The sequence below is a fragment of the Myotis myotis genome, unplaced genomic scaffold (genome assembly GCF_014108235.1).
Source record: "Myotis myotis isolate mMyoMyo1 unplaced genomic scaffold, mMyoMyo1.p scaffold_m19_p_8, whole genome shotgun sequence".
NCBI lineage: Eukaryota > Metazoa > Chordata > Mammalia > Chiroptera > Vespertilionidae > Myotis > Myotis myotis.
This window is the reverse complement of record NW_023416390.1, coordinates 13,562,540-13,576,690: the sequence shown is the minus strand read 5'-3', so window position 1 is coordinate 13,576,690 and position 14,151 is coordinate 13,562,540. Positions and strand designations below refer to the sequence as shown.

General features: G+C 37.1%; 1 protein-coding gene across 1 annotated transcript; it reads right to left on the bottom strand.

The window, feature by feature from the left end:
- Positions 1–496: 496 nt before the first annotated feature.
- Positions 497–13,563, bottom strand: ZDBF2 (zinc finger DBF-type containing 2). Its single transcript, XM_036320712.1, has 4 exons — positions 13,460–13,563; positions 10,448–10,505; positions 10,177–10,261; positions 497–8,747 (listed from the first exon to the last, which is right to left on the bottom strand). Exons 1-4 carry the CDS (start codon positions 13,517–13,519, stop codon positions 1,661–1,663), a joined length of 7,290 nt encoding a protein of 2,429 aa, XP_036176605.1. The 5' UTR covers positions 13,520–13,563; the 3' UTR covers positions 497–1,660.
- Positions 13,564–14,151: the final 588 nt, after the last annotated feature.

Below are 14,151 nucleotides of genomic sequence, written 5' to 3'. Positions count from 1 at the left end.
GAAATTAACACCATCATAGCATATGCACAGGTTAAATAATGGCCCCTGAAATAAAACTACACTTAGAAATCAACTGTTACAACACTATACTTCATTAATTCTAAGATAACAACACACTTATATCTCTGAAATCATGGTACACTGATATAGTTTCAATGAAGTATGGTTTATACAATATAGTTTAAATTCATGTTTTCCTTTAACATTAACAATAAATAATCCAGAATCCTTGGCTTAAGGATAAATGGACCCATCTGAACTAGCTCAACCAATGTCCTTGAATAAAGGATCTAAACACATTCTGAGTATCTCAGACTGAAAATCTGCTTATATTAACATCTTCTATTTGATCATTAAAATAGTTAGCAAGTTGCCCGGCCGGTGTGGCTCAGTGTTTGAGCGTCGACCCATGAACCAGATGGTCACGGTCCGATTCCCGGTCAGGACACATGCCCGGGTTTCGGGCTCCAACCCCAATAGGGTACGTGCAGGAGGCAGCAGATTGATAATTCTCTCTCATCATTGATGTTCCTTTCTCTATCCCACTCCCTTCCTCTCTCTGAAATCAATAGAACGTTTTTTTTAAATAAAGCAGTTAGCAAGTTCAAGGAAAGCCAACCTAATGTTCAAATACATGATTTCTCACTTGCAAAACGAGCCTCCATTGGTTTGTCGATTTTATTAGATCTTTTCAGGTATCAAGATTATAAATACGTAATTGGTTCATGACAACGATCAATGGTCTGGTAATCAAATTACCAAACCAATAATTTCAGTTCAAGCTATTAAAAGTAGTATGGTAGTGTCTAAAATATTTTTAAGAGATACGGCCATAGATAACCTGGATTCTCATATTAAACCACCAACCCTTCCAGTGCAAGGGAATAAAGGTGATAGAAAAGTATGCTCACATTGCCAAGATTGTTTTCCCCTTAAGATACCATAATGCTAAAGGAAAACAGAGATTGTTTATTACAGAGATTGTGTATGTGCATGTGTCCAGATGTGGAAAGTTAGAGACTTGTAGATCCATTTTAAATAAAGCAGAAAGAGTTGTGCTATGTGTATAAAATTACCAGGCAGTTTTTAAAATCTGGATTAAAGATTATGGAATCTCATTATCTGGAATGCTTTTGAAAGAAAGGTTAAGTCATATCTAGTTTGTGATTAAGTCAACCTCACTCAAAAGTTGAGATAATTACAGTTTCTTCTTTTTAATTATCCAGTTAGAATACAATGTTGATAGTGCCATTCTGAGACACACTGAATATAAGTAGATAGTCATTGTTCCAATATTGAAAAGTAAAAATAAGATAGCGTTAAATGTTTGGCATATTAAATCTTATAATGTTATAACCTGCTGACATGAGATACAATCAGAAAAAATAAATAAGAGGGGCTTGAGTTGGGGGAGAAAATTATATATTCTGTGCTAAATTATGTGACATAAATTAAGATGAAGTTCTTCTATAGCAAATGGACAAAGGGTCTTTTGAATCTTTTTTAAAAAAGGACCTTAAACACTAATTTTAAAATAATATAAAAGTTCTGATATGTGATGTCTATAGCAAAATAGTTTAATTTTTTCGCCAAAGTTGGGAAAGCTATGTTCTCTAATTACCAAATATATTTCAACTGAAGCTCTGAATCTCACCTAGCTTCAGCACAAACACTTCTTGTTTGCCTTGCTGAGCAACAATTTGTGTAATAGTCGAGTCATCCTTCTATGAGAATATGGCACCTGAGAATATAAGCTTCTCAACTCATATATTCTAACAGGTTTAGGGCGCTTTTTTTGCTTTCTTCTGGGGCGTTTTTTACCACCATTCCTCTTAGTTTCTGCAATGCTGGAAGAATCCTGCACATGTTGCTTGGGAGAAGAGCTCTTGACAGCACTGGACTGCTTTTCGGCATCAGCTGATGGAATCGAGTTTGAAAGCATTTTGGCTGGTCTCTTGGCCTTCTTTAACCTACTGAGAACAGATTTTGTCTTCTTAAAATGCATTCCAAAAAAAGCCCTCCTGGACTGATACTTGCGACGCAAAAAAACAGAGAATTTTGAGATATACTTTCTAATTATATCATTTAGTTTGGTAGGAATCCAAGTTGACTGTTTTTCTGATGTGGTTCTGGTTATTTCCTGAACAACAACTGGTCTGTACACCTTTTTGAGTAAACCTGGCTTCTTATTAGTTGTCGCCTTCCTTCTCTGAACTTTCTTTTTACTTTTTAAGTACTTATTTCTCACTGATTTTGAGATTTTGGCAGCATCACCATTTAAGAGAGTTAACTGGAAATTCCTCTCTTTCGGAACTTCACTAGATTTCAAGATCTCTGATTTTGCCAGAAATACGGAAGACCCATTGGCCCCCTGGTCAGATGTTAATTCATGTCTTACTGACACTGTTATAAAAGGTGAAGAAGTAGAGCTTTGTACATGAGCATCGTCATTTCCTTCACTGGAGGTTAGGTCACTAAAGCGAATTTGAATCCAGTCATCATTCCTGTCAGACTCTTGTATTTCTGTGTTCAGAGGAGGATTAATTGCAGTTTTTTTATTCAATGGGTCATAACAATCAAAGGAACTCAGTTTATATTTGTACTGGATGTTAATGTCCTGATTGTTTTTATCATTCTGCTGGCTAATTTCAGAGACGTTGAAGGATTCACCTTCATTCAGCTTAACATTTGAAGAAACAACATAGAATAAGGCATTGGGGTGCAAAGGCTTCAAAATGTTAGTATATGATTCAAGAAATTCAAATCTTCCAATTTGGATTTTCTTTTTTGGTCTCCTGTCGTTGCGTAAAAGTAAACGCTTCAGTGATGGCGAGTATGTCTCATGTTCACTTACTCTCTTTGTCACTATGTAACTCATGAGACTGGTCTGAGCTCCACTGCTGACTTTTACAGTCTGGCATCTAGAAGTCACTCGCCAGGTTTGTTCATAAGGCAACTTTTCTATAGGGTCATAGCTAGGTTTATCTAAGGCTACTGAAAAGTCATCAACATTATAATCACATTCTAATAGAACTTCAATGAATGCAGTGTCATTTAGGTCTGATGAGACAATCTTTCTTTCTTCACTCGAATATTTTTTTTTTACTTTCCTGGGTTCAGAGTCATCATCAAAGTAACAGTGGAAACGACCTTCCTTAAATTCCCTCACAAGAGTGTTAATTTTTATGTCATCTTCTATCATGATTTGAGACCATGTTTTCCCCACAAATGAAGGAGGGACATGAGGCAAGGCTTCAAGAACTGGTTCATCAGCCTTATCTTCCAAAACCAACTTTGCTTTTTTTGATCTCCTTCCAGAATCACCCTTAGAACCAGAGCTTGAATAGGAATCACGCTTCATTTCTTTCAGGCTAAAAGACATCTTCTTCACACCTTTTTGAGTTCGGTCATTGTCAGACTGAAAAGAGCGATCACACTGAATATTCACCCCAGAAACACAAGCTTTAGAGTCCTTATTTTTTACATCTGTACGTTTTAACTTTAACTTCAGCTTCAAACGGTTATCTCCATTAGCCATTTGAAGGTCTGCTGACTCAGGGGAGGCATTACGGCCCTTTGCAGAAACACTGCGTCGACCGCGCTTACCTCTCTGGCCTTTCTGATCTTTCTGCGTGTTGTCTTCTTTGTTAGCTTTCCGCTGTTGACGAGTCTTTGGCTGAGAAGTCTCTTCCCAATTACATTTTCTTTTAGGACTAGTAGATTTACCTCTCCTGCCTCTTGGGTTACTTTTTTTTGCCCTTTTCTTATCAGGCCCTGGTGATTGGTGAGTCTTGGACTGGCGAGAGGCATCTTTTTGAACATTTATTTCAGAACCATAAGGCTCACAGGCTGACTCTTCCAGAATGATATAGTCTTTCTTCTGGTTTACCACTTTGAAAGTCTTTCTGGATTGGTTTGACTCTGATTGAGGAGAGCCTTCACAAACATATCCTAGTTCTGAATCACAACAGTCACAGCACGCACCTTCTAGATCAAAACTTTTTGCATTTATACCGGCAATTCCTTCGACAGTCACTTGAGGCGAGTCAATCACTGGCTGACAGGAGGCATCAGAATCAGCAATCACTTCACAATCACTATCACCGGTCACCAGGTCCACCAACAGCATCTTTTGAGGATCTGCTTCTTTGACCGACACCTGAAATTCATCCACTATTATTTGAAGAGGGACATCAGAATCAGACATTATTTCAGAATCACTAGTCTTTTCTTCCATGCCAAGATGCGATGTCTTCTGAAGGTTCATTTCTTTGCAAACCATTTGAGGATGGTCAACTTCTAACTGCAGATGAATACCAGAATCACATTTTATTCCAGAAACGCTTGGTTCACAGTGCTGATTTTCTAAGTCATTATGATCCTTCTTTTCCAAGTTTATCTCTTTGACAGCCACAGGACATTGACCAACCACTAGCTGAACAGGAGCATCAGAGTCACATCTTATTTGATAGCCAGATAGTTTATAGGTATCTCCCAGGTAAATATGGCCTTCCTTCCAAAGACTTACTTTATCAGCTTTTTCAAGCTGGTCAGCCACAGACTGAAGAGGATCGTCACACGTAAAACTTATTTCAGGACCACAAGAATCATTGCTTTTATCGTCCAAATTGGCATGTTCCTCTTCCAAAATGTGTGGCTGCTCAACTGCTGGTTGAAAATGGACATTTGAAACATAAATCATTGCAGAATCCTTGGGATCATAGCCCTTGTCATGCAGACAAGCATGTCCCTCCCTCAGAAGATTTATTTCTGCAGTAGCCTCTTGAATTTCATTAGCCACAGAATGAACATGTTCATTAGAGTCAAAATTTAGTGTAGAATCACTGGGTTTGACAATCTTACCTTCCATGTCTACAGGCTTCTTCCAGCGGTTAATCTCCTTAATAATTTCCTCAGTTTGGCCCGCCACTGACTGAAAACGAACATTAGAATCATACATAATTGCAAAACCATCAGATTTATCTGTTGTCTCTTCCACATCTTCATCCTTCCAAAGGCTTATTTCTTTAACAGTTTCTCTAACCTGCTCAGCCACTGACTGAAGAGGGTCATCAGAGTCAAAACTTATTTCAGAACCACAGGATTTATGGTGTTTATCTTCTAAATCAATATGCTCTTTCTCCAAAATAGTTATTTGAGACTGATCAACTCTTGACTGAGCCAAGTAATCAGAATCCAAGCTCATGTCAGAACCACTATATTGGCTGTTATTATCTTCCAAGTATACATGACCTTCATTCTCAAGGTTTGTTTGTTTAATAGCTGCTTCAGGTTGATCAGGCACAGACTGAGGAGAAACATCAGAATCCTGTATTAATTTAGACTCACTAGGTTTATCGACTTTATTTTCTAGGTCAATATCCTTTACCTCCCACAGGTTTGTTTTTTGAATCACGTCCTGAAATTGTGCAGCCAATGGCTGAGGAGGGTCATTAGACCCCAATTTTACTTTATAATCGCTAGGTTTGCTGCTTGTGTTCTCCAGATCAACATGTTTTTTCTTCAAAGGGGCTAGCTGAGATTTCTCAATGACTGATGGACGAGGGGGACCAATATCCAAATTTATATCAAAACCTCTAGATTTAGTACTTTCAACTTCTGGGTCAACATGGTCCTCCCTCAAAACAGCTAGCTGAGGTTTTTCAGTCATCAAATGAGGAAGGACATTTATTTCAGAGCCACTATATTTATCACTCTTGTTTTTTAAAACATATTCATCTTTCTGATCATTTTTTTCTTTAACAGCTATTTGAGGTTCAGTCACTGAATAATGAGAGGCGTCAGAATCTAAATTTATTTCAGAACCGCTAAATGCAGCATGCTTTTCTTTTTGAAGCAACATTTCCTTAAGAACTACATCAGTTCTTTGAATAACTGACTGAAGGGGGAAACCGAAATCCAATCTTGTTTCAGAAACATTTAATTCATTACCCTTGTCTTTTATTTGTTCTTCTTTCGGATTGTTTATTTCTTTCACAGCTCCGTCAAGATGATGGGTCACTGAATGAGAAATAGAAGATTTCAAACTGTTTTCAGGAACATCAGGTCCATTACCCTTATTTTTCAGCTGTACGTACTCATCTTTCTGGAGGTTTACTTCTTCACTGGGATTTTCAGAATGTCCAATTGTTGAGTGATAATTCAAACTTAATCCAGAAACACTAGGCTCAATGTGCATCGGTTCTTCTTGAAGTTTCAGTCTTTTAGCAAGAACTCCAGAATTTGTCACTGAAAGAGGAGGGACATAAAAATCCAAACTTATTTTAGAACCACTGGGTTCATCATTCTTCCTTCCTAAGTGTTTATAGTCTTCTTTCTGAATAATTACCTCTTTAACACCTACTTCAGATTGATCGGTCTCTGAAGGAAGAGGTACATTGGAATCAAAAGCCATTTCAGAACCACAAAATTCATTATTCTTATTTACCTGATCAACAGGTTCCTCCTCAGCTACTTGAGGTTGGTCAACTACTGGGCAAAGATGAATATCAGAATTAAAAGTCATTTCAGAACTATTTGACCCACAGCTCTCATCTTCCATGTTAATGTCCTTTTTCCTTATTTCTTCTACATTCAGCTCAGAATGCTCAGTAACTGACAGAAGAGGAGGGTCAGAATCAAAAGTGAATTCAGAGCTGGAGCATCCATAGCTCTTAACTTCCATATCAACATTTGACTCTTTCATATTTATGTCTCCCAGAACTCCAGGAGGTTGTTCATTAGCTGACTGTTGAAGAGAAGCATGAGAATTAACACTTAGGTCAGAAACACTAGAGTTAGCACTCTTATTCTGCAGGTCAATAGCTGCTTCTTGAGGGTTTACTTCCTGAACTGCTACTTGAGGTTGGGCAGCCACTAATTGAGCATCAGTGTGGAAATTCATTTCAGGACTGTAATATTCACAGTTCATATCCATAAGGTCATTGTTCTCTTTCGGAAGATTTATTTCTTCAGCAGCCCTCTCAGGTTCATCAGTCACTGCCTCGAGAGAGGTATCACAGTCAAGATGTGCTTGAGCACTACTGGATTTGTTGTTATCGTTCACGTAGACAGGCCCCTCCCTTAGGTTTCCTTCTTTGACAGTCAGTTGGGGATGGACAATTACTGACTGAAGAGAAACATCACAACCAACACTTGTTTCAGAACAACTCGATCCATAGTTCATATCAACCAAGCCAGTGTACACCTTCTCCTGAGGTTCTGTTTCAGTGACAGCCACTGGGAGTTCCTCAATCACTGACTGAAGTGGTACAACAGAACCAGCACTTATTTCAGAGCTACCAGATCCATAGTTGTTATCTAAGTCCATGGGTGCCTCCTGAGGAAGGTCTACTTCTGCAGGCTGTTGGGCGTCGTCATCAGTTGGCTGAACTGAGGTGTCACCATCAAAATTCATCTCAGAATCACTGGAATCATAGCTTTCATCAACCAGGCGAACATGCACTGCCTTCTGAACACTAGTGCCTTTAACAATTACTTGAATTCGGTTGGTAGCCAACTGCAGAGGGCCATCGTGAACAGAACTTATTTCAGAAACACAAGATTCATTGCTGTTCTGCTGCAAATCATCATGCACTTCCTCAGAAAGGTTTGTTTCTTGGGCAGTCACTTTCGGTTGGTCAGTCACTGAATAAAAAGAGGAACTGCAATCAAAACTCATCTCAGAAGCTCTTGATTCATAGGTCTTATCTTCTTGGTCAATTTGCCCCTCGCTGCAAAGATCTTGTACAGCCACTTCAGGTTGATCAGACACTGACTGAGAGCCACAAGCAAAGTCCATTTTAGTTATCACTGAGCATTTCTGTTCCAAAGAGGCTGGCTTGTTAAAAACCACCTGCTTTTTGTCTTGGGTACGATCCATATTAGGAAAGGATTTCTCATGGTGCTTTGGAATGGCACCTTCAAAGGTTCCTTTATTAGAAGGCATATCAGTTTTATTCTGATTGACTGTGGGGTTAACTGCTAATTTGGAAACTGACTCAACATTTAAGGAACCCTCAGTACCCATAGATGCACGTGATTGAAAGCCAGGTGACAGAGTTTTACCCCGAGATTTTACATCTTCCTGTATAACCGATTTATCTGGATTTATACATACAGATTTTCTATTTGACTCTTTAGGTTTCGGATTTAAACGTGAAGAATTTTCTAGACTGGTTGAGGGCCTAGGATTTCTAGAGCCCCCGTCTCCCTGTTCAAGGGATCTGTCAACTTTGTTTGGGTCACATTTGTTAACCGAATCCAAATTGGCTGCTACTGGTAACCTAGCAGTACTAGTTATAACTGGTCGAGCATTAGCACTCTCAGGCAAAGGACGAGCAGGAGCAGTGGAAATCACTGAGGGACCTAATGGGTTTTTCCCAGTATTTGTAGCTTGACCAACACCTACTGGATTAAATTCTTTCAGGCCACTCCCAATTTTATAAACAAACTCCAAGGGCTTCTGCCGCCCCTTCTCCAATTTTTGAATAACTGATGGCCGAATTGGAACACCCTGCATACATTCCTGTGATACACTAGGTCTAGAATGCAACTCTCCAGTAGGTTCAGAATTGTGGGTGGGTATCTCTCCTCTGGCTCCAGGAGCATCATCAGCCATTTCTTCAGAAGCAGAGTCATCCATGAGAATCACTTCAGCAGCTGCGTCATCCCCAGCAGGCGCTGCATCATCCCCAGCAGGTGCATTATTCCCGGCAGGCGGGGCGTTATTCTCATTTGGTCCTGATCTAAAAAGAAAAGGGGGAAATCATAAAAAGTTTTAATATCTGTTTAAAATGTTTAAATAAGGACACAATGGTATTTTCTTTTTATCCTAGGCAAGATTCTTAGAGGACAAATAATTGAGCCAATCACACCAGGCTGTATAATGCATTTCAGTAAGGTAATGAGTGCAGCTGGAAGTAGCTCCACCAATTGATACTTAATAAACACAAATGGCTCCTAAACATACGAAAAATGCAAAGGCATACCTCATTTTTTGGTTATCAGAGCAGCAAATAGCATAAAGTTTAACACAAGTTACTTAACCTTTTAGGCTTTAGGCCTCCCCTTCCCCCCCCAAAAAGATAATACTATTTCCCTCATTAGATTGTTTTGAAAAGTAAACTAGTTGTTACATGTAAAGAACATTTTTTTTAAATACTGGAAAATAGTAATCATTCACAGGTATTAACTATTATTATTTTAACACATTGTTTGGGCAAAGGTGCAATAACAGGCACTTCAACACACTATTGGTAGGAATATAGATGAATTTATATGAAGAACAATTTTGTAATGCCTATTAAAATTAAAAATGCCAGGAAGAGTCTAAAGAGATATAACAAGCTAATGCAATCTGATTATCCTGGATGGGATCCTGAACCAAAAAAAAAAAAAAAAAAAAAGATATTAGGTGAAAACTAGGGAAACCTGAATAAATTACATAATTCAGTTAATATATTACATTGGTTCATTAACTGTAACAAATGTACCACATTAATGTAAGATGTTATTAATAGGGAAACTGGGTGAGGGGGTATATAAAAACTCTCTGCACTATCTTAATTTTTCTGTAAATCTAAAACTACCTAAAAATATAGTCTCTTGAAAAATAATAAAAATTTTAAATATATTAACACCTAAAAATACCTTTATTACATATTTTTACATTTGGGAGATGCCACAATTTCTTAAGAGAATATGCATACATATAAAAAATATACTATCACAATTAGTATCAAGATAGTGCTTTGGTATTGTAAAATAAAAATGTTAAGCCTGGCATCAAAAATAATATTGAAGAGCCAAAAATTGCCATCATTTTTCATACTTCTGAACTCTAATCAGTAAAATTGCAGTACAATAACCACTCTACCCTAGCTTTTCAGAACCCTAGTGGAGTATCTCCATTTGTCTTAAACACTCTCACAACATTCTCAAAATAAAAAATCAATTTCGTATCATTTGGCTAAGAAAAGAAAGGAAGAAAAAGACACGCAGAATCATGAAATCCATCAAGATGGCAATGTGCAAAGGGGAGTTACTAGATACCATTTCACATTATATTCCCTGATTCAAAGATGCACTTTAAGAAGGGCTGAATGCTAACGCAGATATCTGCTGTAACACATAACAACAACTATGCACTAATATTATTCCACTCGGTTACTTTACCTGCTTTCTTGGTAATGATAGGGGTGGTGCAGCAGGACATCCTGCAAGAAACGTTCCATCAGACTACTACTGGGGACCTCAGCATCTCGCTCTCCTGCTCCTGATCCTGCTCCTCCTGATCCTCCCGGTCCTCCTTGTCCTGCGGGTCCTCCTTGTGCTGCCGGTCCTCCTTGTCCCGCGGGTCCTCCTTGTCCTGCTGGTCCTCCTTGTCCTCCTGCTCCTCCTGCTCCTCCTGCACCTCCTGCTCCTCCTCCACCACCACCACTCCCACCACCCATCCGTTCTCTATTCTGTGCGGTCATGAATCTGTGTTCTGGACTGTTCACATGCTGTACAGAAGAAAGAAACTGAGTATTTTTAAATGGGTCATATTCGTCAGCGAGAGTTTCACAAAATGGATTCATTTACAAATACGCTTCCTGATAGACGTATACGTTGAAATACCCTTTCTATAAAGCAATTCTAAAATATACATCTAAAATCCGTAAGATTACCTTTCTCTTAGATATAATAATGACGTCTCTCTAAGTCTCTCCTTAGAGAATCGTCTTAAATGTGGGCGATTTGTGCAAAAGATGATGCTTAATCACAGCATAACAAGCATCTCTTCTTTAAGATTTTTTTGTATCGATTTTCAGAGAGAAAAGGAGAGGGGGAGAGACATCTATGTGAGAGTGAAACATCAATTGGCTGCCTCCTGCGTGCCCTGTACCAGGAATCAAACCCACAACTTTTTTGTACTCAGGATGATGCCCAACCAACTGAGCCACCTGAGCCAGGGTATAAATATCTTTTCTAAATCTCATTTTCTGTGTGGTGTTTGTATATAAAAGTACAGTATCTTTTTATGGCAGCCCAACAAGCTTTTTAAACTCACTTATCAATACTAATAGTTTACCTAGGTAACTTTAGAATTTTCTATTCCACAATCACATTGTGTACAAATAAGAATAGTTTTATTTATTCTTATCTAATCTTTATCATTGTAATTCTTTTTCTTTTTCTTATTTATCTGACTAGGACCTCTGGTAAAATATTGCATATAGTTTAACTCAAGCATCAAATCTATTTGTTCCTCAATATATTTGGATCTAATCTTTGTTTTTATTTTTAAACCTATTTTTATTATTCTTGCTAATACAATGTCCCTATTTCTCTTCTTTCTTGCTGTCTTGTGAACTATTTTTATTATTCCAATTTGTTCCTATTAACTTACAGATATATTAGTCCATTAGTGGGAACAGTATATAACAAGCAACCTGACCTACCAGTCTAAAATTATTTGTTACTTTTACTCTCTTCTCGAGCAATGCAATGTCCAATTAACTCAATTTACTTTCCTTCCAATTTATATGCCATTTCTGTTAATCCCATGTGACATTAATTATTTAGATTGCCTACATATTTATACTTCCATTGCTCTTTATTCCTTCCCATATCTCTGAGCTTCCAACTGGAATTCTTTTCCTTGCACCTGAAGAAATACTTTTTCTATTTCCTTTAGTAAGGGTCTGCTAGACATAGTTCCTTAATTTTTGTCTTTGTAAAATAAAATGTTTCTATTGCACCTCCTTTTAAATGATATACTTATTAAATATAGAATTCTAAGGTAGTGTTATTTTCTTTCTTTTGGCTTCTACTGTTTTTGTTTAATATTCAGCCACATCGGAGTTCCTTATTTCTTCACTGCCTTAATAGTTCTCCAAAGCCTTGAAATTTGAACTTTCAAAGATAGGACAAATTATTTTTTGCTGTCATTAACAGTCTTTTTTAAATGTCCGTTTAGTGCAAGAATATCCAAATGTCTAAAAATTACTTTAAGCAAAAAAAAAAAAATTACACAAGAGCTTATTGCATAAAACGTGTGTTAAAGATTTAATATATTTTATCATTATCAAAGGTTCAACAGATAATCTCCCAGTCAAGTGATGATATAATTCATGAGAGAAATATTAAAAAGAGTTTTGAGATTTATTATCTGCCTCCTCGTGTTTATAACCAGCATTAAAAAGTATTTCTTTTTTAAAAGGCGGAGGTGTGGAAATCACAATAATAAAACTTTTCCTTAATATAAATTTAAGTGATTACTGTTAGATAATTAAACAAGGCAAATGCACTAAAAAGATTTTTTTTCACACGTTATAAACCTGTGTTTGATATGTAAGATTAAAGTTTAGCACTAGCAGAACCAGAACTTGATTATACTACAACTTCACCTATGACACGATTCCCTTATGAACATAAATGCAAAAATCCTCAACAGAATACTTACTAGCAAACCAAACCCAGCAACACATAAAAAGCATTATACACCGTGATAAAGTGTAATTTTTCCCCAGGAATGCAAAATTGGTTTAAAATCTGAAACTCAATCAATTGTAATTGCTATAATAGACTGAATTCTGTTCCCGCCAAATTTATATGTTGAAGTTCTAACTGCCAAAATGACTCTGTTTGGAGACAAGGCTTTTAGGAGCTAATTAAATCACATCATCTAGAAACATTAACTCAAAGTGAATCGAAGATCTAGATGTAAAAACTAAAACTTTAACACTCTTAAAGAAAAACACAGGCATAAATCTTCATGACCTTGGATCAGGCAATCCTTATGAGACCCATCACACATGCAACAAAAGAAAAACAAAGTTCAACTACTGTAAAATGTAAAACTTTTGTGCATCGAAGCATAAAACTAAAAGTCCTTACCTTATTTTACAACGTCTTACAGAATCTAATTCTCTGAATTCTTTGCCTATCACTCAACCCTCTCCCACCTCACGCTCTCCCTCTACTGCAGTCACAATGGCCACTTGGCTTTTAGGTTAGCATGCCAACCATCCATCTGTCTCAGGGTCTCTATCCTTGCTCTCTGTTCTCTCTACCTAGAAATTCTTCCCCTACAGGTAAGCAAGCCTGGCTCCTGCACTTCATTCAAATCCCAACTAATGTTATTTCCTGAACCTCAGCTAACCACCCTACCTAATATTATACTCCCTCCCTTATTTTATTTCCCTCGTAACATTTATCACAATCTGACATAAGTATTAAGTTTATATATCCATTTTCTGTTTGATTGTACCATAATATAAGTTTCATAAATAAAAGGACCTGGTTTTGTTCATGGTCATATCCCTAGAACCTTAAACAGTGTCTGTCATTGAGAAGGTTGTTATTATGATCTGTTTAATGAATGAATTTTTTAAAATGACTAGAATGTGAAAGAAGAGGTAGTCACTCAGAAGTCCTTTGAGGTGTAATAACAATATTAACAGGGTCCTCTCACCTCGTCCAGATCGGTATAGCGCAGGAGGCAATAGCTGCAATATCCGTATCTGTTTGGCATGTTGAATAACCAAAGTCAAAAGGTATTGTCGTTGAATATTCAAAGACTGGGGAAAAAATGGCAAAAATCACAATTCCTTACTATCACAAGGAAAATAGCTACGATTAATATCAGAGAACAGAATTTCGTTCTTGAAACCTAACCACTCTTTTTTCTCATAATTATGAAAATAGATAAGGCTTCTTCCCATGAGATACGGAATCAATCAGTGAACCTAAAGTAAAGATGATCGCATTAGGACTGATACAGTATTGAAGAATACCGTACTCAATTTTAAAGACAAATTACTATTTCTAAGTTGTTACTATCGTATATTTTCTATACACTAATGAGGCTCATGAATTTTCCCATTATGTTTCTATACAAAATCCCAGGTTACTTAAATTGCCAGTGTCATATGTAACATCTAATTCTCTGTCATGAGAGGAAAGATCACACTTGGATTTTCTGTTTAGTCCAGAAAGGGGCAGATTTTGAAATACTTTACCCAACAAAGTTGCTGAAAATAAAAATAACAACAAATTTAACCTCTGAAATGCAAGACATTTCTCTGACAATTACATAAACCAAATGAGGAATTTTTTTCCAATTGGTGTAATGAGATTTCTCTACAAATATTTTCCAAGTTTCTA

Excerpts from the sequence above, each read along its gene's own strand:
- ZDBF2 (XM_036320712.1), bottom strand. The coding sequence starts at position 13,519 with ATGCCAAACAGATACGGATATTGCAGCTATTGCCTCCTGCGCTATACC. Across the intron at positions 10,262-10,447 it reads GAATAGAGAACGGATGGGTG|ATGCTGAGGTCCCCAGTAGT; the intron begins GTGGGAGTGGTG and ends CAGGAGAGCGAG. Across the intron at positions 8,748-10,176 it reads TATCATTACCAAGAAAGCAG|ATCAGGACCAAATGAGAATA; the intron begins GTAAAGTAACCG and ends TTTTCTTTTTAG.